This window comes from Hyla sarda, chromosome 12 (genome assembly GCF_029499605.1).
Source record: "Hyla sarda isolate aHylSar1 chromosome 12, aHylSar1.hap1, whole genome shotgun sequence".
Lineage (NCBI taxonomy): Eukaryota > Metazoa > Chordata > Amphibia > Anura > Hylidae > Hyla > Hyla sarda.
Genome location: NC_079200.1, coordinates 85,350,613 through 85,371,877, shown reverse-complemented (window position 1 = coordinate 85,371,877; position 21,265 = coordinate 85,350,613). Strand labels below are relative to the sequence as shown.

Sequence of the window (21,265 nt, the reverse complement as noted above, 5' to 3'; positions counted from 1 at the left end):
GCAAGCTCTCAATAAGAGTCCCAAGCTAAGATTTATACACCTGTGCCCAATCTACTCCTCCTCCCCCTAGAGGTGGAACAGAGAAAAAAAAAATGAAAAAGGGTGTTTAAACTCTAACAGTTATCCCACTATGTGCAAAAGAGAAAAACTTACCCAAAATATGAATGTGGGCTATAGGCAGTCGCACCCACTCCACAGATTCACTCCGCACAACAGATAATCACAGTTTTTGAAACTCCTCTTTCACGCCCCCTCTTACACAGCAAAACTCAGAAGAGCAAGCTCTTTCAGAAAAATTTACTTGAAGAGTTATGCTGCCACTGGACTCCTGAGGTGCAAGTCTGCCTACACAGGACACTGTAAATAGACAGTTGGAAAGCAACAGAGAAACTGCAGGATAACAGAAAACAAAAGTACGATGAAATACCACACCACAAGGCTAAATCCCATCACTCATTAGAACTAGTAGGGAGAAGCACGCTGTAGAGTGCTTCACTCACCGATTCACTGGAAAGCCCTATAAACTTATTATAATGGGGCTGAACAGACATCGATGCGAGCCAGGGAGAAAGGTGTGCTATCATGCACTTCTCCCTTCTTGTTGTCATGACCTGTGAGGTTTTCAGCAATGTCAAATATTTTTTAAATGACATGTACACATTAGTCAGGGATATTTTCCAAACCCTCTATTTATTAAAGGGGTAATCGGATGCTAGACATCTTATCCCCTACCCAAAGGATAGGAAATAAGATGTAAAATTAAAATAGAGAAACAAAAACATAGACACACATCCACAATTTGTATTTTAATCTTCTTGCTTCTCAGTATAATTTCAAAAACTAACAGGTTGTTAGTATACATTTTGATCATAAAGTACAAGCCCAATCGCCACGTCAAGGCCAATTAATCAGAGTGGGTCCCTAACCTAACACTGGCGCAGTGTCAGGCAGCGACCTCTGCCTCCGCAAAACCAAGCCCACAGGGGGGAATGACCCAGTGGCTGGGCAGCCCCACTGCTGCCCGACAAAGCCCTCGGGTCAGGGCCGCACCACCCCACAGACAAAGCATCATAGCAACAATGGCCGCCACAGAGCACCACACCAGTGTGAACACTTACCATGTGCTCCCTACCAAAGGGCTGGGAGAATTCTAGGAGGAAACCCATATACAGTCTCCTGCTAATTAAAAATGCCTGGGCCGAATGGATGGAGTGGAGTGCTGGCTATGAAAGAGGGGACAGACTACAAATGTAAAACAAAAATAGAGAAAAAGAAACATAGACGAACATCCACAATTTGTATAGGTATAAAAAGATCATTTTGGAGCATTTTACATCCACATATGGGGTATTTCCATACTCAGAAGAAATGGGGTTACAAATTTTGGGAGGCTTTTTCTCCAATTACCCCTTGTGAAAATGAAAAATTTGGGGTAACACCAGCATTTTAGTGAAATTTTTTTTTGCTGTTCTGGCACCATAGGGGCTTCCTAAATGCGACATGCGCCCCAAAAACCATTTCAGCAAAATTTTCTTTCCAAAAGCCAAATGTGACTCCTTCTCTTCTGAGTATTCTAGTGCGCCCGCAGTGCACTTGACGTCCACACATGCGGTATTTCCATACTCAGAAGAGATGGGGTTAAAAATTTTGGGGGGCATTTTCTCCTATAACTCACTGTAAAAATGTAAAATTTGGGGGAAATACCAGAATTTTAGTGAAAAAAAAACATTCATTTACACATCTGACTTTCATGAAAAGTCGTCAAACACCTGTGCGGTGTTAAGGCTCACTGGACCCCTTGTTATGTTCCTTGAGGGGTGTAGATTCCAAAATAGTATGCCATGTTGTTGTTGTTTTTTGTTTTTTTTTTGCTGTTCTGGCACCATAGGGGCTTCCTAAATGTGACATGCCCCCCAAAAACCATTTCAGAAAAACTCACTCTCCAAAATCCCATTGTCGCTGCTTCCCTTCTGAGCCTTGTAGTGCACCCACAGAGCACTTGACATCCACACATGATGTATTTCCTTACTCAAGAGAAACAAATTTTGGGGGGATTTTTCTCCTTTTACCCCTTGTAAAATTTTAAAAACTGGGTCTACAAGAACATGCGAGCGTAAAAAATGAAGATTTTGAATTTTGCTGCTTGAATTTTGAACACCTTGCTGCTATTCCTGTGAAACACCTAAAGGGTAAACAAACTTTCTGAATGTCATTTTGAATACTTTGGGGGGAGCAGTTTTTATAATTGGGTCATTTATGGGGTATTTCTAATATGAAGACTCCTCAAATCCACTTCAAAACTGAACTGGTCCCTGAAAAATTCAGATTTTGAAAATTTTGTGAAAAATTGGAAAATTGCTGCTGAACTTTGAAGCCCTCTGATGTCTTCCAAAAGTAAAAACATGTAAAGTTCATGATGCAAATATAAAGCAGACATATTGTATATGTGAATCAATATATAATTTATTTGGAATATAGATTTTCCTTACAAGTAGAGAGCTTCAAAGTTAGAAAAATTTTCATGAAACTTTGATATGCTGGCAATTCAGGCTAAAGTGCAAGTGCAAACAAGATGAGGCCTAAGCATTGATCATGTAGCAACAGATAAGTAACATATACATACCACAGTAATATGAAAGAAGTACTGCAAGTCCCAGGATGCCGACACCCCTACACGTGTTTCGGTCTGCTGACCTTCGTCCGGGGGTCCCCCGGACGAAGGTCAGAGGACCGAAACACGTGTAGGGGTGGCGCCATCCTGGGACATGCAGTACTTCTTTCATATTACTTTGGCATGTATATGTTACTTGTAGGGGTGGCGGCATCCTGGGACTTGCAGTACTTCTTTCATATTACTGTGGTATGTATATGTTACTTATCTGTTGCTACATGATCAATGCTTAGGCCTCATCTTGTTTGCACTTGCACTTTAGCCTGAATTGCCAGCATATGTACTTATTCAGTGCACTTCCTTGCCACAGTAATTGTACACACAAACTTAATGAGATCTAGCAGTATTTGCACATCTATTGACATTGTCCCAGGTATGCCGTCTGTCTGTGCAGTATTCCTCCTTTAACAAATTGCACTATGTTTTTAACATTATGAGATAAAGTTTATATTTTGACTTACAATTTCTGAGTAGCTCCTTTTTCTTTGGGTTTATTATTATTTGGAGTCTAAAGAGGCTTTTTTGCACACGTGGCTAGGGGTTGAGTTGTATATATATATATATTTATCATCTTTTCTCACATGAATACCCAATTTCGGGCAATCCTATATATTTCTAATACTTATTGATCTGTTATACCCCACACAGTAGTGCTTTTTCATGTTTTTGTTGTATGATTGCTTCTCAGCATAAATTCAAAAACTAACAGGTTGTTAGTACACATTTTGGTTAAAAAAAAGTACAAGCCTGTCGGCTTGGTGTTGAGGAGGAAGTGGTCACCACCTGGCGCTACACCAGTGTTAGGTTAGGGACTCACTCCGACTAGGTGGCCTTGACCTGGCAAGTTTCCCTATGGAAACGCTGAAGATACCTCAGTACAGCTAACTTGTGTCACGATCGGTCCAGCCAAGACATTAGAGAGAGTGCGATGGTGCAAGGGTTAAGGCCGCCAGACCTCTGAGTATACACTACTAGTCCCAGCAAGTCACCAAATTAACCCTTAGATAAACGTGTTTCCACCAGAGCTGCCTTCAGAAAGGTGAGCTCATATATTTAGAGATCAAAGACCAGAGCTGATTAATTAAACATTTAATCGGATAAAAGGTATCACAGTGCTAAATATATAAAAATACAGGAACAAATGACATACAGGTATAAAAATATATAAAGAGTTTAGCAAGGCAAGTTCGGAAAACAAAAGATGAAGTTCTTACAGCATGATGATATAGCAGTCCATGAGAGTGAGTTCCAGCTGTTCTTAGGATGATCTTGTCAGCTTGTTGCACAGCATTTAACAACAGTTGAGTCCAGCATTTTAAGTCTTATCTGCTTCTTTGGAGGGAAACTCCATCCCCCCCCCCTCCCCTCTGATCCCACCAGGTGGGGCATCTCTCTTCCTGACCCCTTATCTCTTTGATCATATGATGAGACCAGAGTGCATGACTTCAAAGGAGATACAAACAAACAGCCAGACCCCCCAATAAAATGCAATACACAAAAAACAAAGGATACACCCTCTGAATGTATGTTTCCATAATCAGGCCTTGGGCCTGACAACTTGTTTCTCCAGCAATCGCACAGAGAATGCATGAAGGGTGTGCTGATCAACTACGCCATACAGCAGGGGGATTTGAGACCCTGTTCTGGAGATCGTGGGGAATCCCAGAGATCTGGCCTGGAAATTCTAACTTTCATGGTGAGAGTGTTAATCAGGAATCCTAGATACTTGATTTATATAACAAAAGAGGTGACTTGATGTGGCTTGTGACTTTATGTGTATATCATAATTGTGTCATACAGCAGCCGAAAATTTTAAAATTGTCCACTGCTGTATCCTCCCCGCATCTCATTCATTTGAATGAGCCGAATGGAGTCAGCAGTGACTCTGGTCAGCTCATTTTGGAACCGTATTAATTTTATTGCAGACCATAGTTTTCAGTCTGGCAACAAAACTGTATAGAGAAATGCTGAATGGGAGACAGGTAACCTTGAAATTACGGATTTGATGACCTGAGAAGAGAGCAATTCTGATTCTTACTTCCTGTAAGCAGGAAGTATAAAAATATAAAGGTAGGTATCTGAAAAAATCTATTGTCGTGAGGAAATTATGGATTGGGGATTATGGTTAGGGCTAAACAAATTTACTTCATTTTGAATTTCTTTCTTAAGAGGTAGGTATTCACATACGTGAGATCTATTATTAAACTCCCTTTTCCCCCAGGTTTGGGAACTGGAAAAATTAGAGAATACATGCCTTTGTCTCTGAGATGTGTATGAACTGGTTCCAGAGCCCCTTTGGAAATGAATTCTTGAATAAGTTGCAGTATGACCGGATTTTCTGTGTGCGACAGAGCAATCCAAAAGAAGATTGGCAAACTCCAGAGAGTAACCTTTGTTGACTACTGAAAATGCCCAAGAATTTAAACAGGTATTTTCTCATATGTCAAGAATTTCATCCAGTTGCTGACCAAAGGAGGGCTAAAAAGGGAGGTTCAAAAAAAGGTTTTAGGATGGTATATCTCATTTTAGAGTATCCTTAGGCATGTCTCATAGAAATTTGGCAGCATTGGTTACACAGGTAAGCTCCTCAAAATCCTCTCTGTGTATTCCATCTTGGAGGTCTGCAGAGACCTGACTGAGCCAAAGGGCAGGGCTCTTGCAACTAGGAAAGCTGACTATGTTAGCAGATGAAGCAGCAAAATAATCCTTTTTCAGAAAAATATCAGACCAACAATCAATAGGGTCCTTAAGCAGCAAAGCTTCTGAGGAAGGGAATTTAGCCTTTCCAGAAAGCATTGCCACCGCAAAGTCCACCCTAGGCAGAGACTCCCAACATTCATTATCCTTGGATGAAAGTTTATACAGCACTTTAAATCTGGCACCCAGGACTAAGATCTGTAACAGGCAAAACGTTTGTCCGGGTGACTATAGCCCCAGTTGCCTTGAGATCATTGACAAGATTCTCCCGTATAGAGCCGATTCCTCACTGTTCTCATGATCAGTAAAACTCCATGAGGTGAGATCTCACATAGAGTCCCTGACTGTGAGAGTAATTTTGTATTTTTCCTTCTTGAAAATAATCACTCTGTTTTCGTATACACTTCATCTTTACTTCGAAAGCAGTTAGACGGATTACGTACTCTATTATCCTCTGCTTCTTCTCTGACCACAGGGCCATTCCATTTCAGGGGACTCTGGGCCACGGTTTCCCACCTACCCTGTTGGTGCAGAGGGAGGTCATCGAGGAACTTAAAGATGCTTACCTTGTCTGGCATAATGATAAATGTCCGTTCAACATTACTAGCGATTAGTGAGAGTATGTTAAAGTCGAATTTCATTGTTTCTAAAAGGCAGACAACAGGTGTGTGACAAGAGGGACATCAGGAGGCTGCAGCCCCAGTTGTGGTCACTACAAGACCTGCTCCAGTGCGGCTGGGACGCCTGGGAGGAGACCAGACCTCCAGCATTCCCGGTCGCAGGATCGATGATAGCCTTGCCCTTGTGAGAGACACTGTCACATCTAGCGCTCCGGCCAGACACGCTGGCCTTGAGCGCTCCCCTTCTCTGTCCTCCCCAGCCGGCTGGGCCAGGATTTGCATCACGGAACGCGCCCGCATGCGAATCCCAGCCCGTCACTCACCTCTGCTCCCTACTGTTCCTGCTTTGCTCTTGCAGCCCCGGCGCGTGTGCCCCAGCCTCCTAGGGCACGCACGCACCGGAGCTCTAAGATTTAAAGGGCCAGTACGCCCTTAATTATTAGTTACACCTGCACCTCAGTTATAAGTTTCTGCACCTTCCATCACTCCCTGCCGAATCTTTGTTGTCCTTGTGCCTGTGAGAAAGCTTTCCTTTGCCTTGCCTCTCCGTGTTCCAGACTCCATTGTTCTGTGATATAGACCTCCTGCTATGTTCCTGACTTCGCACCTATGTCGCCAGCCCTGGCCTTCAGCTATCCTGACCACGACTTGCTGTATCCCTCCTGTGCTTCGTATTTCCTCAGCCGCTTGGCGGCGGGCTCTGGTGAAAACCAGCGGCACCTTGGACTCCGCACGGTCCCTGGCACGGTCCACGTCATCAAACACACAGGTCCAGCGGATCCACTACTACCCTGTGTGATACAGCTTATTGCTGTGAGCCTTACAGTAAGATCCGGCCATCTATCCCACTGAGGTACCACTGCCAGAAGTTTCAGACTTTTTCCGTCGTGGTTCTACAGTCGCAGCAGTTAGCCCGTCAAGCGCAACAACTGAGTAAATTGTCTGCCATGATGCAACAGCTTCTAGCCATGCAACAACAACAGCAGTAGCCGCAACCTACTCCTTTCTCTCCACATGTTCCTGCAGCTCCTTCCGGATCCAAGCTTCGTTACCCTTACCGATGAAGTATGAAGGTGATCCAAAGTTGTGTCGAGGCTTCGTGACACAGTGGTCCATGCATCTGGAGCTCATGGCGGATCAGTTCCCGATGGAACGAGCTAAGGTGGCGTTTGTGGTCAGTCTTTTGTCCGGGAAAGCCCTGGCCTGGGCTACTCCTCTCTGGGATCGTAAGGATCCAGTTTCCTTTAACCTGTCGGCCTTCCTAGCAGAATTCTGCAGTGTATTTGAAGAACCTGCACGAGCCTCCTCAGCTGAGACAGCTCTTCTGAACCTCTGCCAAGGGAATGCCTCTGCAGTTCAATTCTGCACTCTTGCCTCTGAACTGGCTTGGAACGACAAGGCCTTGTGTGCTACATTTAAAAAAGGACTGTCCAGTAGAATTAAGGATGCTCTTGCTGCACGAGATCCTCCATCTTCCCTGTGTGAACTTATCCTTTTAGCCACTGGTTTGATGTGTGTTTTGCCGAGAGGCAGGAAGAACTTTGCATGGAAAGAGAACCTGCCCGAACATGGCGATTTCCTCGCTTGGCACCCGTGATTCAATGTCCACCCTTACAGTCTTCTTTGCCTCCTGCCGAAGAGGCTATGCAAGTGGATTGCTCTCGGCTTATGCAGCAGGAAAGATCCCAACGACACAATAAGAATTTGTGCCTATATTGTGCCAGTCCGGAGCACTTTCTCAAAGTCTGTTCTTTATGTCCACAGCGTCCGGGAAACACTCGCACCTAGGACACGTGGGAGAGGCGTTCCTAGGTGTGAATACTACCTCTCCTTGTCTCATCATTCCTGTTCAAATCTTTTCTCCTGCCAAGACTTCTTTCTTCGCTTCTACATTTTTGGACTCTGGTTCTGCTGGCGACTTCATTGATGCCTCCTTGGTCCATAAACATCGTCAACCACCAGTGTCTCGGCTCGCTAAGTCCTTGTATATTTCCTCTGTTAATGGACAAAATCTGAACTGTAAGGTGCTATTCCGTACAGAACCTTTCGCCATGCAAGTCGGTGTCTTGCATAAGGAAAAAATTGAGTTCTATGTGCTTTCACATTGTACTTTGTAGCTTCTTCTCGGTCTTCCATGGCTGAAACGTCATTCTCTGCAACTCGACTGGAAATCTGGTGAAATCACTCGCTCGGGACAGTTTTGCCAAAATCACTGTCTAGTGCAGTGATGGTGAACCTATGGCAGGCGAGCCACAGGTGGCATGCTGAGCCCCCTCTGTGGGCACGCGGCCATAGTTCACCATGGATGCCTTTTGATGCGCTCCACCGGTGCCGGACTTTCACTATGCTACCCGGAAGACTGGAGGAGGAATCGGAAAAGATCCATCCTCCTGCGAGCAGGCTGTGTGGAGAGTCGCTGTGCCACACAGCATACTCTGCTTTCTAAAGGAAAGGCAGGAGGAGGGATCCAAAAAGATCCATCATCCTGCGAGCAGGCTGTGTGGAGCGTCGCTGCGCTACACAGCATTCTGCACGGAAGAAACCATACTTACCACTGGATCGCCAGGGCTGACTGTGTCCTCTCCCCTCCTTCTGCAAAGGTAAGAAGAAGAGAGGGGGGGGGGGATAACTGTTAAAAATAAATAAATGAGCATTTCTAAAGGTATTAAAAATAAATAATCTGCAGCATTTTTGAAAAACCCCTTCCCCAATAAAAACGTAAATTGTCCCATTTTCCCTATGTCACCCCCAAAAGTATTACAAAAAAAAAATTAATATACATATTTGGTATCGCCGCATGCGTAAATATCAGAACTATTAAAATATAATGTTAATGATACCATACAGTGAACGGCGTGAGCGTTAAAAAAAATTGCTGCTTTTTTATGACATTTTATTCCCCCAAAAATTTATAAAAAATGTATTAAAAGTTTTATATAAGCAAATATGGTATCAATAAAACAATAAAACATATAGATCACAGAGCAAAAAAATGAGCCCTCATACCGCCGCTTATACAGAAAAATGAAAAAGTTATAGGTCTTCAAAATAGGGGGATTTAAAAGCATACTAATTTGGTAAAAAAGTTTGCGATTTTTTTTAAGCGCAACAGTAATAGAAAAGTATGTTATCATATCATGAGTATAATTTTAATTTGGTCAGCATCTATTCAGATCATAAGAATCTCCTATATCTCCAATCTGCTCAGTGATTGAACCCTTGCCAGGCTAGATGGACTCTTTTCTTTTCCAGATTTAATTTCTTCATTCATTTCTGCCCTGCTAACAAAAACGTCAGAGCCATCAGCCAATGCTCTTTCCAGGTCCTCCGATGTCGTAGAATCAGACTCCACGCCACGGCATATTATTCCTCCAGAGTGATTCATCTCAGTAACTCCTGACGAGCTTCAGCAAGTTCCCCCTGGGAAATCCTCTGTGCCAGTTAAACGGAGTCGTAAAGTCCTGAATTGGGGACATTCTTCTTTGCTGGAATACGAAAAACCATTCAACTAATCTCCAGGAATTACTGGTGGCCACATCTTGAACATGATGTCACTGATTTTGACCGTTCCTGTGTTACCTGTGCCTGTGACAAAACTCCTCAGCAGAAACATGCGGGACTCTTACAGCCTTTGCTCCCTGGTCCCTGGTCTCACATAGCTATGGACTTTATTACCGATCTGCCTCCTTCCTGTAATAACACGGTCATCTGGGAGGTGGTTGATCGATTTTCCAAGATGGCTCATTTCATTCCACTACCAGGTCTTCCATCTGCTCCACAGCTGGCGAAGCACTTTCTTCAAAATATTTTTTGTCTACATGGCCTTCCAAATCATATCGTCTCGGATCGTGGAGTGCAGTTTGTTTCCAAGTTCTGGCGTTCTCTCTGTTCCCATCTTGACATCAATCTGGAATTTTTCTCTGCCTACCACCCTCAGTGGAGAGGGTAGATCAAATCCTGGAGACTTATCTCTGTCATTTTGTTTCTGCTCATCAGGACGATTGGGTCAACCTTCTACCTTGGGCCGAATTTTGCCGACTTTTTTTTATTGTTTATGGTCATCATCTTTGTTCTCCTCTTCCTTTTCCAGTTCCCTCTGGTGTTCCAGCTGTTTATGAACTTGTCTGAGACTTCTCTTCCATTTGGCAACAAACTCGACATTCTTTGTCTCAAGCCTCCTCATGTATGAAAGCCCAGGCAGATAAGAAAAGACTTCCTCCGTCCTTCTCTCCCGGTGACAAGGTTTGGCTTACCTCCTAACACATCCGTTTCAAGATTCCCAGCTACAAGTTTGGTCCTTGCTACCTGGGTCTGCTCGAGGTGTTGTGAAAAATTAATTTGGTCTCCTATAAACTATATCTACCTTCTTCTTTACGAATCCCAAATTCATTCCATGTGTCTCTCCTCAAAACTCTTGTGATCAACCGTTAAAAGAATATTGTTCCCACGCCTGTCTCTGGTTCTTCGGATGTCTATGAAGTCAAGGAAATTTTAGCCACTAAAACCGTAAGAGGGAGGCGATTCTTTTTGGTCGACTGGAAGGGACTTGGTCCCGAGGAGAGGTCTTCGGAGCCGATGGAGAATATCCTGGACTGTGTTTTACTCCGAAAATTTTTGAACCCCAAAAAGAGGAGGAGACCAAAGGGGGGGGGGGGGGGGTCTGTCACATCTAGCGCTCCGGCCAGACACGCTGGCCGCGAGTGCTCCCCTTCTCTGTCCTCCCCAGCGGGCGGGACTGGGATTCGCATCGCTGGATGCGCCCGCATGCGAATCCCAGCCTGTCACTCATCTCTGCTGTTCCTGCATTGCTCTCATGGACCGAGACAGTCACAGATACACAACAGCACTCCGTTCCAGCGCACAGCAAATACTACTACTAGGAGCTGTAAGTGGACCTGAGGAAGCCATCAGTGGATGCCGAAACGCGTTGTCCCTATCATCAGTAAAGTTTTTATTGTCCTGTGCCACTCGTGTCTTCTTTTATCGACCGTATACTGAGCAGCGCCTCGCCGAACCGTTTTTTCCTATCTATACTCCCATTGTCTTCTATCAGACACCACTCTTGGCCACCCTTTCAAGCACAGCACAGTCCAGCACAGTAACCTCTAAGGTTGGTATATCACTTGGGTTTGGTGTAGGGCACACACCAGTGTATACACCTCACCAGGGAGCGCCCCCTGTATTTTTCATCCCTTCTCCTAAGCATCAGCCTTTATACATACTGATGTTGGGGTAAAGAAATATCTTTCTACTTGAGAATTATTATGTATATCACACATGTAAATTGTATTGTTAATGATGTATCACCCTGTTCTTTAATTGAGCATCCCATACTTTCTGTACATGTGCTGTGTTGTTAATTGAATTTGTATATTTTATTGGCATCAATTAAAAGTTATGTTTTATAAGGCTACATGTCACATATGTAGTAAATAATTATTTCAGATGTAACACAGTTGTTCACTATTTTTTGTAAGTAGTATCTTGACATTTGTAGTACGGTGCTGGTGAATGGCTAGAAGACTAACCCCTTTCCAGGGTCAGACAAGGCTGCCCTCTTTCCCCTCTTCTTTTTGTTTGTGTTATAGAGCTCTTCACAGAGTCTATCCGGTAGAATGGAGAGATAAGAGGGATCACTGCACCGGGACACATTGCTACGAGGTCAAGTGCTCACTCTACATGAACAACTTGACCGTCTTCTGCGCTGATCAGCATTCGATGACTGCACTCGTCCAGACCTGCGAGGACTTCGGCACAGCTTCGGAGGCAAAGGTCAACAGCAGGAAGTCGGCTTCTTCCGCCCCCTTCCCTGTCAAACCAGACTTCTTCAAAAATCCTTTGAGTCTGGTTCGGAAAGGAAAAGCGTCCCCTAAGTCTTGACAAAACAAAGATGAATTCTAAAATTGGTCTGTGGAGCTCCAGAAAGCTCTTGATTGAGGGTAAAAAACTTTGCCTGTACTACAGTACACCGCACAGGCCTGGTCTCCCCATGCCACAGTTTGCAAGGCCATCACTCGGACAGTGTTTCGCTTCATCTGGGGCAAACTAGACAGTCAAGCGGGCTGTGATGTACAAGGAGCCCCGCAAGGGTGTGAAGGGTGTCCCCGATATCCACACTCTGCTGTGGGCTTCCTTTGCATGTGTCAGCGTGCAGCTGACTCTGGTGGAAAACATTGGTTCAGCAAGCAGGTCCATGTCTCGCTCCTTCCTTCGCGCATGCGCTGTCTGCGACCATTACGGCACTCAGCAGGGAGTGAGCCATCTCTCTGCCCCTATTGGTCGGAGACCATACAGGGAGGAGGTGTATATTGCTCATGCGGCCAAGATGCTGTAACATCGTTCAACAGAGGTGTATCATTGTGGACCCCCGCCACGCCTCTCTGACTGTACATGACTCTTAATAGAAGCAGTTTTTACAGTCATAAAGGCAACACAATAAAAGGTATGTCTCCACAGCTTTTACATGCTGTGAATAGCTTTAGGGGGTAAATATTGATGAAAGTTTCACTTTAAAGTTATAGACTGATTGGGGGGAGATTTATCAATATGTGTCTGTGTGCAGCCACTTCACAGCCTGTTTCTTTTGCTGTGTTTTTGGCTTATGTGTGCCAAATTTATCAAAACTGTGCAAGACTTTGATAAATTTTGCACAAATGAAAAACCACCTCAGAACCTGCTGTAGGATGTCATTTTTCTAAGGCAAGGCAGAGGTGGTATAAATTTGTGTTTTTTCTTTTATGTTTGCGCAATTTTTTTTGCGTCTTTTTAAAAAGACACAGTAAATAAATCTTGTCCACTGCGTAGTCAAGAATGAAGCATTGCATTTCACAGCCACTTTTGGTAAAGTTGTATATCTTTAACCCCTTAAGGACCAGGCACGTAAAAACTTTTTTTTTTTTTTAAATCAACTGGTGGCAGAAAGTTAAACATATTTGTATATTACTTCTATTAAAAAATCTTAATCCTTCCTGTACTTATTAGCTGCTGAATACTATGGAGGAAATTCTTTTCTTTTTGGAATGCTCTCTGATGACATCACGAGCACAGTTCTCTCTGCTGATTTTATTATAATAATAATGCTTTATTTATTGTTGTCCTTAGTGGGATTTGAACCCAAGTCCCCAGTACTGCAAGGCAGCAGTGCTAACCACTGAGCCACTATGCATCTGCTATGCATTGTAGCTAAAATGGACAGATATGTCAGCAGAGAGCACTGTGCTCGTGATGTCAGTGTTCAAAAAAGAAAGGAATTTCCTCTGTAGCATTCAGCAGCTAATAAGTACTGGAAGGATTAAGATTTTTTAATAGAAGTAATTTACAAATATGTTTAACTTTCTGCCACCAATTGATTTAAAAGAAAAAAGGTTTTCACTGGAGTACCCCTTTAAGGACCAGGCACATACTCATACATCCTTGCGAATTTCGCATCCCGCCGCATGCCAGGCGGGTTGCGATACCGGACGCCTGCTGAAATCGTTCAGCAGGCGTCCGAGGCAAACGCCGAGGGGGGTCCTGGGACCCCCACATGTCGGCGATCGCCGCAGATCATCCGCAAAATCGCGCAGGCGATCTGCGGTGATTCCGGTCACCACTGACCCAGAACTAGATGGTGATCGGCGGTGTATGATACACCGCCAATCACCTCCCGTTGCTGGGGAGAGGTGACAATACTGTCACCTCCCCAGCAACGCTACTTTTGGCCGGCGATCGTCAGACCAATAGTAGCGCGGCAGAGGAGGGTTTAACGGTCCCTTCCCACTGCTGCACACGCTCTCTGTGTTCAGTCAGCGGGTGCAGCAGTGAGGAGAAGACCGTGGATCCCCCTGCGGAGCTCCGGAGCCCCCTCACCAGCCTTAGAATAGGGACAGTGGATTGCAGGGACAGGTAGGAGTTAATAAAGTTAAAGTTAAAAAAAAGTCCCCCGACCCCATAATAGGTCCCCAAGGGTTCTATTAGGGTCTGAGCCGCTCGTAATAGGAGTTCGGCCCCCCAGACAAGTGCACCGGAGCCCCCCAGAGGGTTATCAGCCACGGACTCCTGAGTTTGTTGGCGACTCAGGAATCCGGATTGACCATGCTGGCTTCACTGATCTGGACTTTAAGTTTTTTTTCAGTGACAGCCTGGTCAATCACATGGTGGAGCAAACAAACTTGTATGCCCAGCAGTTCATTGCCCACCACCCCGATTCGCTTTTGGCCAGGCCTAATGAATGGTACGCCATTGATGCAGCGGAAATTAGGATATTTTGGGGCCTCTCGCTGTATATGGGCCTGGTCAAAGGGTTAAAACGCTGACTGAATGACATTTTGAATACTTTGGGGGGGGTGCAGTTTTTATAATGGGGTCTTTTATGGGGCATTTCTAATATGAAGACTCTTCAAATCCACCTCAAACCTGAACTGGTCTCTGAAAAATAGTGAGTTTGAAAATTTTGTGAAAAATTTGAAAATTGCTGCTGAAATTTGAAGCCCTCTGGTGTCTTCCAAAAGTAAAAACTCGTCAATTTTATGAAGCAAACATAAAGTAGACATATTGTATATGTGAATCAAAAAAAATGTATTTGGAATATCCATTTTCCTTACAAGCAGAGAGCTTCAAAGTTAGAAAAATGCTAAAATTTTTTCATAAAATTTTGGTATTTTTCACCAAGAAAGGATGCAAGTTACCACAAAAATTTACCACCATGTTAAAGTAGAATATGTCACGAAAAAACAATCTCGGAATTAGAATGATAACTAAAAGCATTCCAGAGTTATTAATGTTTAATGTGACAGTGGTCAGATGTTAAAAAAACGCTCTGGTCCTAAGGTGTAAAATGGCTTGGTCCTTAAGGGGTTAAATTGCACAAAAAATTGCGCAGAAATTTTGTGCCAAATTTCAGCCAATAAAATGTCAGGACGGCAATAATACATCTCCCCCATCATTTCTATGTCAGCGGGCAAATGTACAAAATCAGTAAGGGATCAAATAACTTCACCTTCAGACTACTCATCAGAGGAACTATCAGAGATTAAATTCAACATAGTAGAGGACTCCTTGGGGGGTATTCTAGACTTGTGAGAGGATAAAACCTGTAAAGTTTCAGACGAGGGTGCATTCACTCCACGTTTTGTGTGCTCTATCCCCACCGGATAAGCGCCACACCCTCTTGATTTGAATGACCCGGATGGAGTCAGATAGTGACTCCGGTCGGCTCAATTTTGGACCGTATCAGTTTTATTGCCGGACTAAAAACCATGGCAGACCATGGATTTCAGTCCAGCAACATAACAGGATATGGTCCAAAAATGAGCCCATCGGAGTCACTATCTGACTCCATCCGGGTCATTCAAATGAATGGGGTGCGGCGGGGATACAGCAGTGGGCTGTTTTCTAATTCTTCCTCTGGATCTAGCTGCCATATCCCCAACACGTGGTGTGAATGCATCTAAGGCTATGTTAACCCGCCAGAATTTCTGTGTGGAATTCCAATGCGGATTTCAATGGGATTCTTCTGCGCTGTGCACATACCAGAATTTCATAAGTATAAACACACCTTCTGTTGAAGCGCTGGAGACACTCAGAATGGAGCCCTCCGCTAAGCCTAGACATAATGAAAGACCTCCATTATGTCTAGGCTTAGCGGAGGGCTCCATTCTGAGTGTCTCCAGCGCTTCAACAGAAGGTTTTATGTATAGCCGCAAAACCTTGTCTAGTTCATGTTGCCATACCGGCCATAACTCATGAGCAGGGATTTGTGCTGGTCGGCTAAAATTTAGGGTGTCAGGTCAGCTAGCGATTTTCCTTTTCATTATCTGAACATTTAAAAACTGGCGCCTTTTTCCCTGTAATTCATACTGCCTGACGAAGAATCCGGTCCGGATTCCAAACTTTTAAGTTGCACCATTTTCCGAATAAAAATTTGCCTTTTTAACGCTCTGGCAAGTTTTTTCAATTCCCAAGGAAGGCGCCGTCTGGAGGTTCCATATCTTTTATCCTTTCCTCAAGAAGACTGGTCATGACCACTCTACGGATTTTCATATCAGATCATGAACAGCAGGGTTATGAATACAGATCCCGCATGTAAGTGTAGACAATAAATGCAACAAAGTATTAAAATCACATTTATTACAATAATCATTGTGCAGAAGATGAATTACCAGATAACGTCAGTATATTAAAATCAGATACACAAAACATTTTCAACTAGGAAATGTTTGGCACATATGGAGAGAGGCCAAAATCACCACACCCGAGAAACCAGTCAACTTTGCTGTCCCTTGGACATCACAGCAGCAGGAGAAGGTGCTGCAATGCTCAGATACGGGCTGCACTGCTCTGTAGGGTGAAGGAGATCAGCCTAAGTACATAAGCTGCACTGCCCTGATCTTCTACACACAGCAGTAGAGTTGGAAAATTAGGAGCCAGTATTACACTCACATCGGTCCTGATGGAAGAATTTAAAATGGAAAACCTCACATGGTTAGTGTTCACATCGTTAGACATTTTTGGGGAGCAAAGGATTCTGCAGGGAGGTCAGTATGACAGACCTCTTATTCATGATTGCTAAAAGATCAGAGAGAGGGTAATAAAATAATATAGGCCAAGTTGCTAGACATTGGGGAAAATAAGCATAACCCAAGTGTAAGATGAACCTGTGATCTGCTATCCACATCCCCGGAGGACAAGGCACAAGATCTGACGCTTTCAGTCACTCAATACAAAAATACCTGATCAAAAAAAAAAAAAAAAAATATTACTCTGCAGAGAACATCTACATGATGGTGTCCTCCCCTGACCTGGCAGGGAATCTCTTGGCAATGACTGTCTGTTGAATGGAAGACTAGAAACAGACAACTGGGGACAAGCTCTTCCCACTACAGCCTGAGGGAGCACCTCTGTGTACAAGGCTTCTGCTCAAGATACAAGCGTCTCCCATTTATATACACAATATACATACAGTCTTTGTACAAGGATAAAGTGACAAGTATGATACCATCCAGTTGTGTGCAAACTAAAGCAGTAGAGGCTGCAGACGCGGCTCCAGGAGACTCACTTCCTCACCCGCTGGTCTTGGCACTTTCTCCGTCGCTCACATCGTGGGCACTCAATAGAAGGCGTTTTGCAGGGTTTGTGAAAGACTGCTTTACAGTCACCACACCTAAAAAGAAGAGAAGAAACTGAGCCAGGGTGGCCACCTAATTAAGGGGGGCAGGAAACCCATATCATTGCTGTAAAACGAGTATGAACACATTGGAGAGAATAAACCGAAACTGACAAAAAACGTATTTGCTCATAGTAACCAATCAGAGCTCAGCTTTTATATCTGACTGACCTCTGGTAAAATAAAACCTGAGCTTTGATTGGTTGCAATGGGCAAGTCAGAGAGTTTCTATTTATTTCCCCCATGATGTCACCACCTACATCAGTGTCACCATGTGCCTGTGATATCACCACCTCCTAGTGTGTGTCATTAACCACTTCATGACAGTGAGATGAAGGCTTAGTATTTGGAAAGTACCCCAAGAGGATCCTAGAGACTTCTTTGTGAAAGTTATTGGGGATAAAGTGCAGGGTCAGCCCTACAGATGTGAAAAGCCTGGACTTATGAAAACTATGCCCACAAGGGCAGAATATATCTAGAGACCTGGGCAACACGATGGCTCTGAGGTCCTGGGTTTGGATCTAGCCAGGTAAAACATCTACATGGAGTTTGTATGTTCTGTGTCCTGGGACTTCCGCCAAGTTCTCCAGTTTCCTCACACTCTCCAAAAACTTCCTGCTGGCTTTCTATGGTACCGGCCCCAGTGTCAGACATCAGGAGATTAGATTATGAGATCCCAGAGAACGGGACTGATGAGTGGTGACAATCTGTGCAATATATATAAGCAAAAGGAAATTACTAACAGAGAAAATAACTTTTCACTGGCTAGACTTACTACATGAGAACTTGGGACCATAGAACATCCTGTCAGGAAGAGCTCAGGAGTAGGTTGGTCATGTGTACACCAACTATAGTCTTACTGTAAGACTAACCCCCTTAGCCACTGTAAGGCAGGAATGGTCAGCTCACAGGACACCCAACACGGCTATATGCTCCAGCATAAGCAATCGAAAGAAGGTAGGTAGCCAGTGGTAATGATGTAAAACTCTGCTTTATTCGGATCCTTATAAAACCGCATTCAAGCGGGATTCAGCTAACAGACAATTACAGGTAAACGTGGACGCGTTTCGGGTATACATCCTTTGTCTTAACACGATATACCTTACTAATCAACCAGGTTATATATTGGTGTCCATTGAGAAAAGGGAGGAGTCTGCACCCCAGATTGGAGTTTTGTCCAAAGGTTTGGGGGTTTTTCACCCACATACCATTTTGATATATTTGAGACTATCTGAGATGTTAATCGTTTTGTAAGATCTTTGACCTTAAAGAGACACTTTGCCCTCATGCCTCCTGAACTTTCTCACGATGTTACCAATTCATCAGAGACTTTCTCTCGTGAGACTACGGGTGCTCCTCACAGTGATGTATTGGAATCTGTGTCCAATTCACACTCCAATGCACCAATAACGAATGTTTCTGAATTTAATTGTGTTTCTTTCCATGAACAGATTTCTTTGTGCAATCTTAGATAGTTAGAAATAGAATCCATGAAAGTATCCAATTTGACCGATGTTTCTGGTGAATATTTTTTTGAGTAATCCGGATTTTGATCCCGTGCACTCCAGATCGCCTGCTATGGAAAATTTCCAGGACCTAATTATGCACGATTTGGTGGAACTTAAGAATTCCTGTACACGCAGGGGTCCTGGTAATTTGTCCAAGCTGGAAAATCTGGCTGTTAGATCAAGGATAATAACCAGCTGGTTGTGAGAGCAGCCGATAAGGGGGGTATGGTGGTATGTTTGGACGCAGGTTTATATAGTATGTTAAATAAAAAGATCCTTGAAGACCAGAGCACCTATGGTACACTGCCATCGTATCCAACCTCCTTTTTAGGAAGGATAGGAAGGATCTGAGGGCAGTGTTGGACTTCGGTCTTGGTTTAGGAGTAATTTCACAAAAACAGTATGATTATATCCTGGTTCATAACCCAACTACCCCTGTTTTCATCTCACTGCCTAAGGTACACAAGGACCGATTTCCCCCCCCCCCCCCCCCCCCCCCCCCCCCATGAGACCTATTGTGGCGGGAATCGGTTCCTTGAACGAACGCCTTAGCCAGTGGGTGGATTCGATCCTAAAGCCTTTGGTTCCTTTATGTCCCAGCTATATCAAGGATTTGCAACATTTGCTGTCCATAGTGGACCAGGTAGAGTGGAATTCGTCCTACTCCTGGCTAACTATGGACATCGAATCTTTGTACTCATCTTTACCCCACCATCTGTCTATCTTGGCCGTCAGTTACATTATGTCCACATTTTCCACCTATAGTCTTGAGTTACAGGAGTTTGTCATTGAGGCTTTACGTTATCTGCCATCACATCATTTTTTTTGTTTTGATGGAAAAAATTTTATTCAAAAAACGGGCGCTTCAATGGGCGCTAAAGCCTCACCCTCAATTGCTAACATTTTTGTTTTCTGGTGGGAACTACAATACATTTTTTGTGAAGACAACCCATTCCAACAAGACATAGCCTACTTTGGTAGGTTTGTGGATGATGTGGTCATAATTTGGAAATCAGACGCTTGCAGGGTAAAGTACTTTGTGGATTTTGTTAACAATAACCCATTTAATTTATGGTTTACGTTTTCATGGAATAACCCAAGTTTTGTTTTTAGACATTCAGTTGGTAGCGAATACCCCTCAGGCTCACTCATCTACTTATCGCAAGGCCTGTGCTGGTAATTCTCTTTTGGGAGCGGAGTCTTGTCATCCTAGACATACAATTGCTGCTGTGCCTGTGGGTGAATTCACCCGCGCTAAGCGCAATTGTTCTTCACAAGACCTGTATAACAGTGAAGTTACTGTAGTTACAAAGCACTTGCTAAATAGGGGTTATTCCCCGATAATAATTAATATAGAGCTCTTGACAAGGTGCAGGCAAAAGACAGGAGGGATCTTTTAATTTCTTCTGGTAAGGGCAGTACAGTTTCGAAGAGGCGTAATGAAGATAAGGTCACGTATGTTACTACTTTTAGTACAGAATATCATGAGATAACCAAAATTGTAAAAAAGTATTTACCGGTGTTGTCACAGGATCCAATCTTGGCCAAATACACACGGAGCGGTTGCAGGTTTTCTTCAAGACATGCTCCCACTATGGGTAATATTTTGTCCCCTAGCCTGTTTTCCACCAGCAGCGATACTAATCCCACCTGGTTGCAGGTTAAAGGATTTTTCAAGTGTGGACTTTCACGCTGCGTGGTGTGCAAACACACTCAGGTTACTAAAGAATTTGTAAATCTTAATACCAAACAGAGCTTCCCTATCCGATCATTTATCAACTGTCAGACTACGTTCACGTTAGGTCTTGTATCAGTTGTAAACTTATGTATGTGGGCAGCACGAAACGCTTTCTAAAAAAACGCATACAGGAGCACATTCGTGCAGCAGTGAATCCGCACCATGTGAACGCCTCTACTGTTTCTAAACATTTTCGAGACGTACACGGTGGTGATGTATCTAACATGATTTTCTGCAGCATAGAATGTGTTCGTAGGCATCAGAGAGGAGGAGATAGAGTCAGATCTTTGCGAAATAGGGAGGTTTTTTGGATACATAATATCCAGACCATCCACCTGGGTGATCTGAACTTGGAGTGATTTAATCTTCCATTATTAGTGATTTTTTGCTTTATTAATGGTGTTTATTCTTTTTTATTTTTTGTTCCATAGTAGGTGGGTGCTCATATGGGGCGGTTTTTCCCTGCGTTTTTTTTTTTCCAATTTTTAGTTTTTGTATTTTGTCATAATCGTTATTTTTATGTTTTTTGCAGTTTTTTTTTTACAGTAAACTAATAACCTTTGCATGTTTATACTAAATATGTTTTATACTAATCCCCGGTTACATATTTCATGTATGTAAGGGTTAATATTTGAGTGAATGGAGTAGGTTAACAAGGTTGGACCTTAGTTTTGACTCCTCCCTTTTCTCAATGGACACCCATATATAACCTGGTTGATTAGTAAGGTATATCGTGTTAAGACAAATGGTGTATTCCCGAAACGCGTCCACGTTTACCTGTAATTGTTGTCTGTTGGCTGAATCCCGCTTGCATGCGGTTTTATAAGGATCCGAATAAAGCAGAGTTTTACATCGTTACCACTGGCTACCTACCTTCTTTCCCTTAGC

At 43.6% G+C, this 21,265-nt stretch overlaps 1 protein-coding gene across 4 annotated transcripts in view; it reads right to left on the bottom strand.

Annotated features, from left to right (window-relative positions):
* Positions 1 to 16,084: 16,084 nt before the first annotated feature.
* Positions 16,085 to 21,265, bottom strand: part of PLEKHM1 (pleckstrin homology and RUN domain containing M1) — a 38,832-nt gene continuing 33,651 nt past the window's right edge. For all 4 annotated transcript variants that reach the window (XM_056547888.1, XM_056547887.1, XM_056547890.1 and 1 more), the window contains exon 12: positions 16,085 to 17,128. In XM_056547888.1, coding sequence (XP_056403863.1) covers positions 17,020 to 17,128 — 109 coding nt within the window. In that variant the 3' untranslated portion in view covers positions 16,085 to 17,019. The remainder of the gene's footprint in view (positions 17,129 to 21,265) is intronic.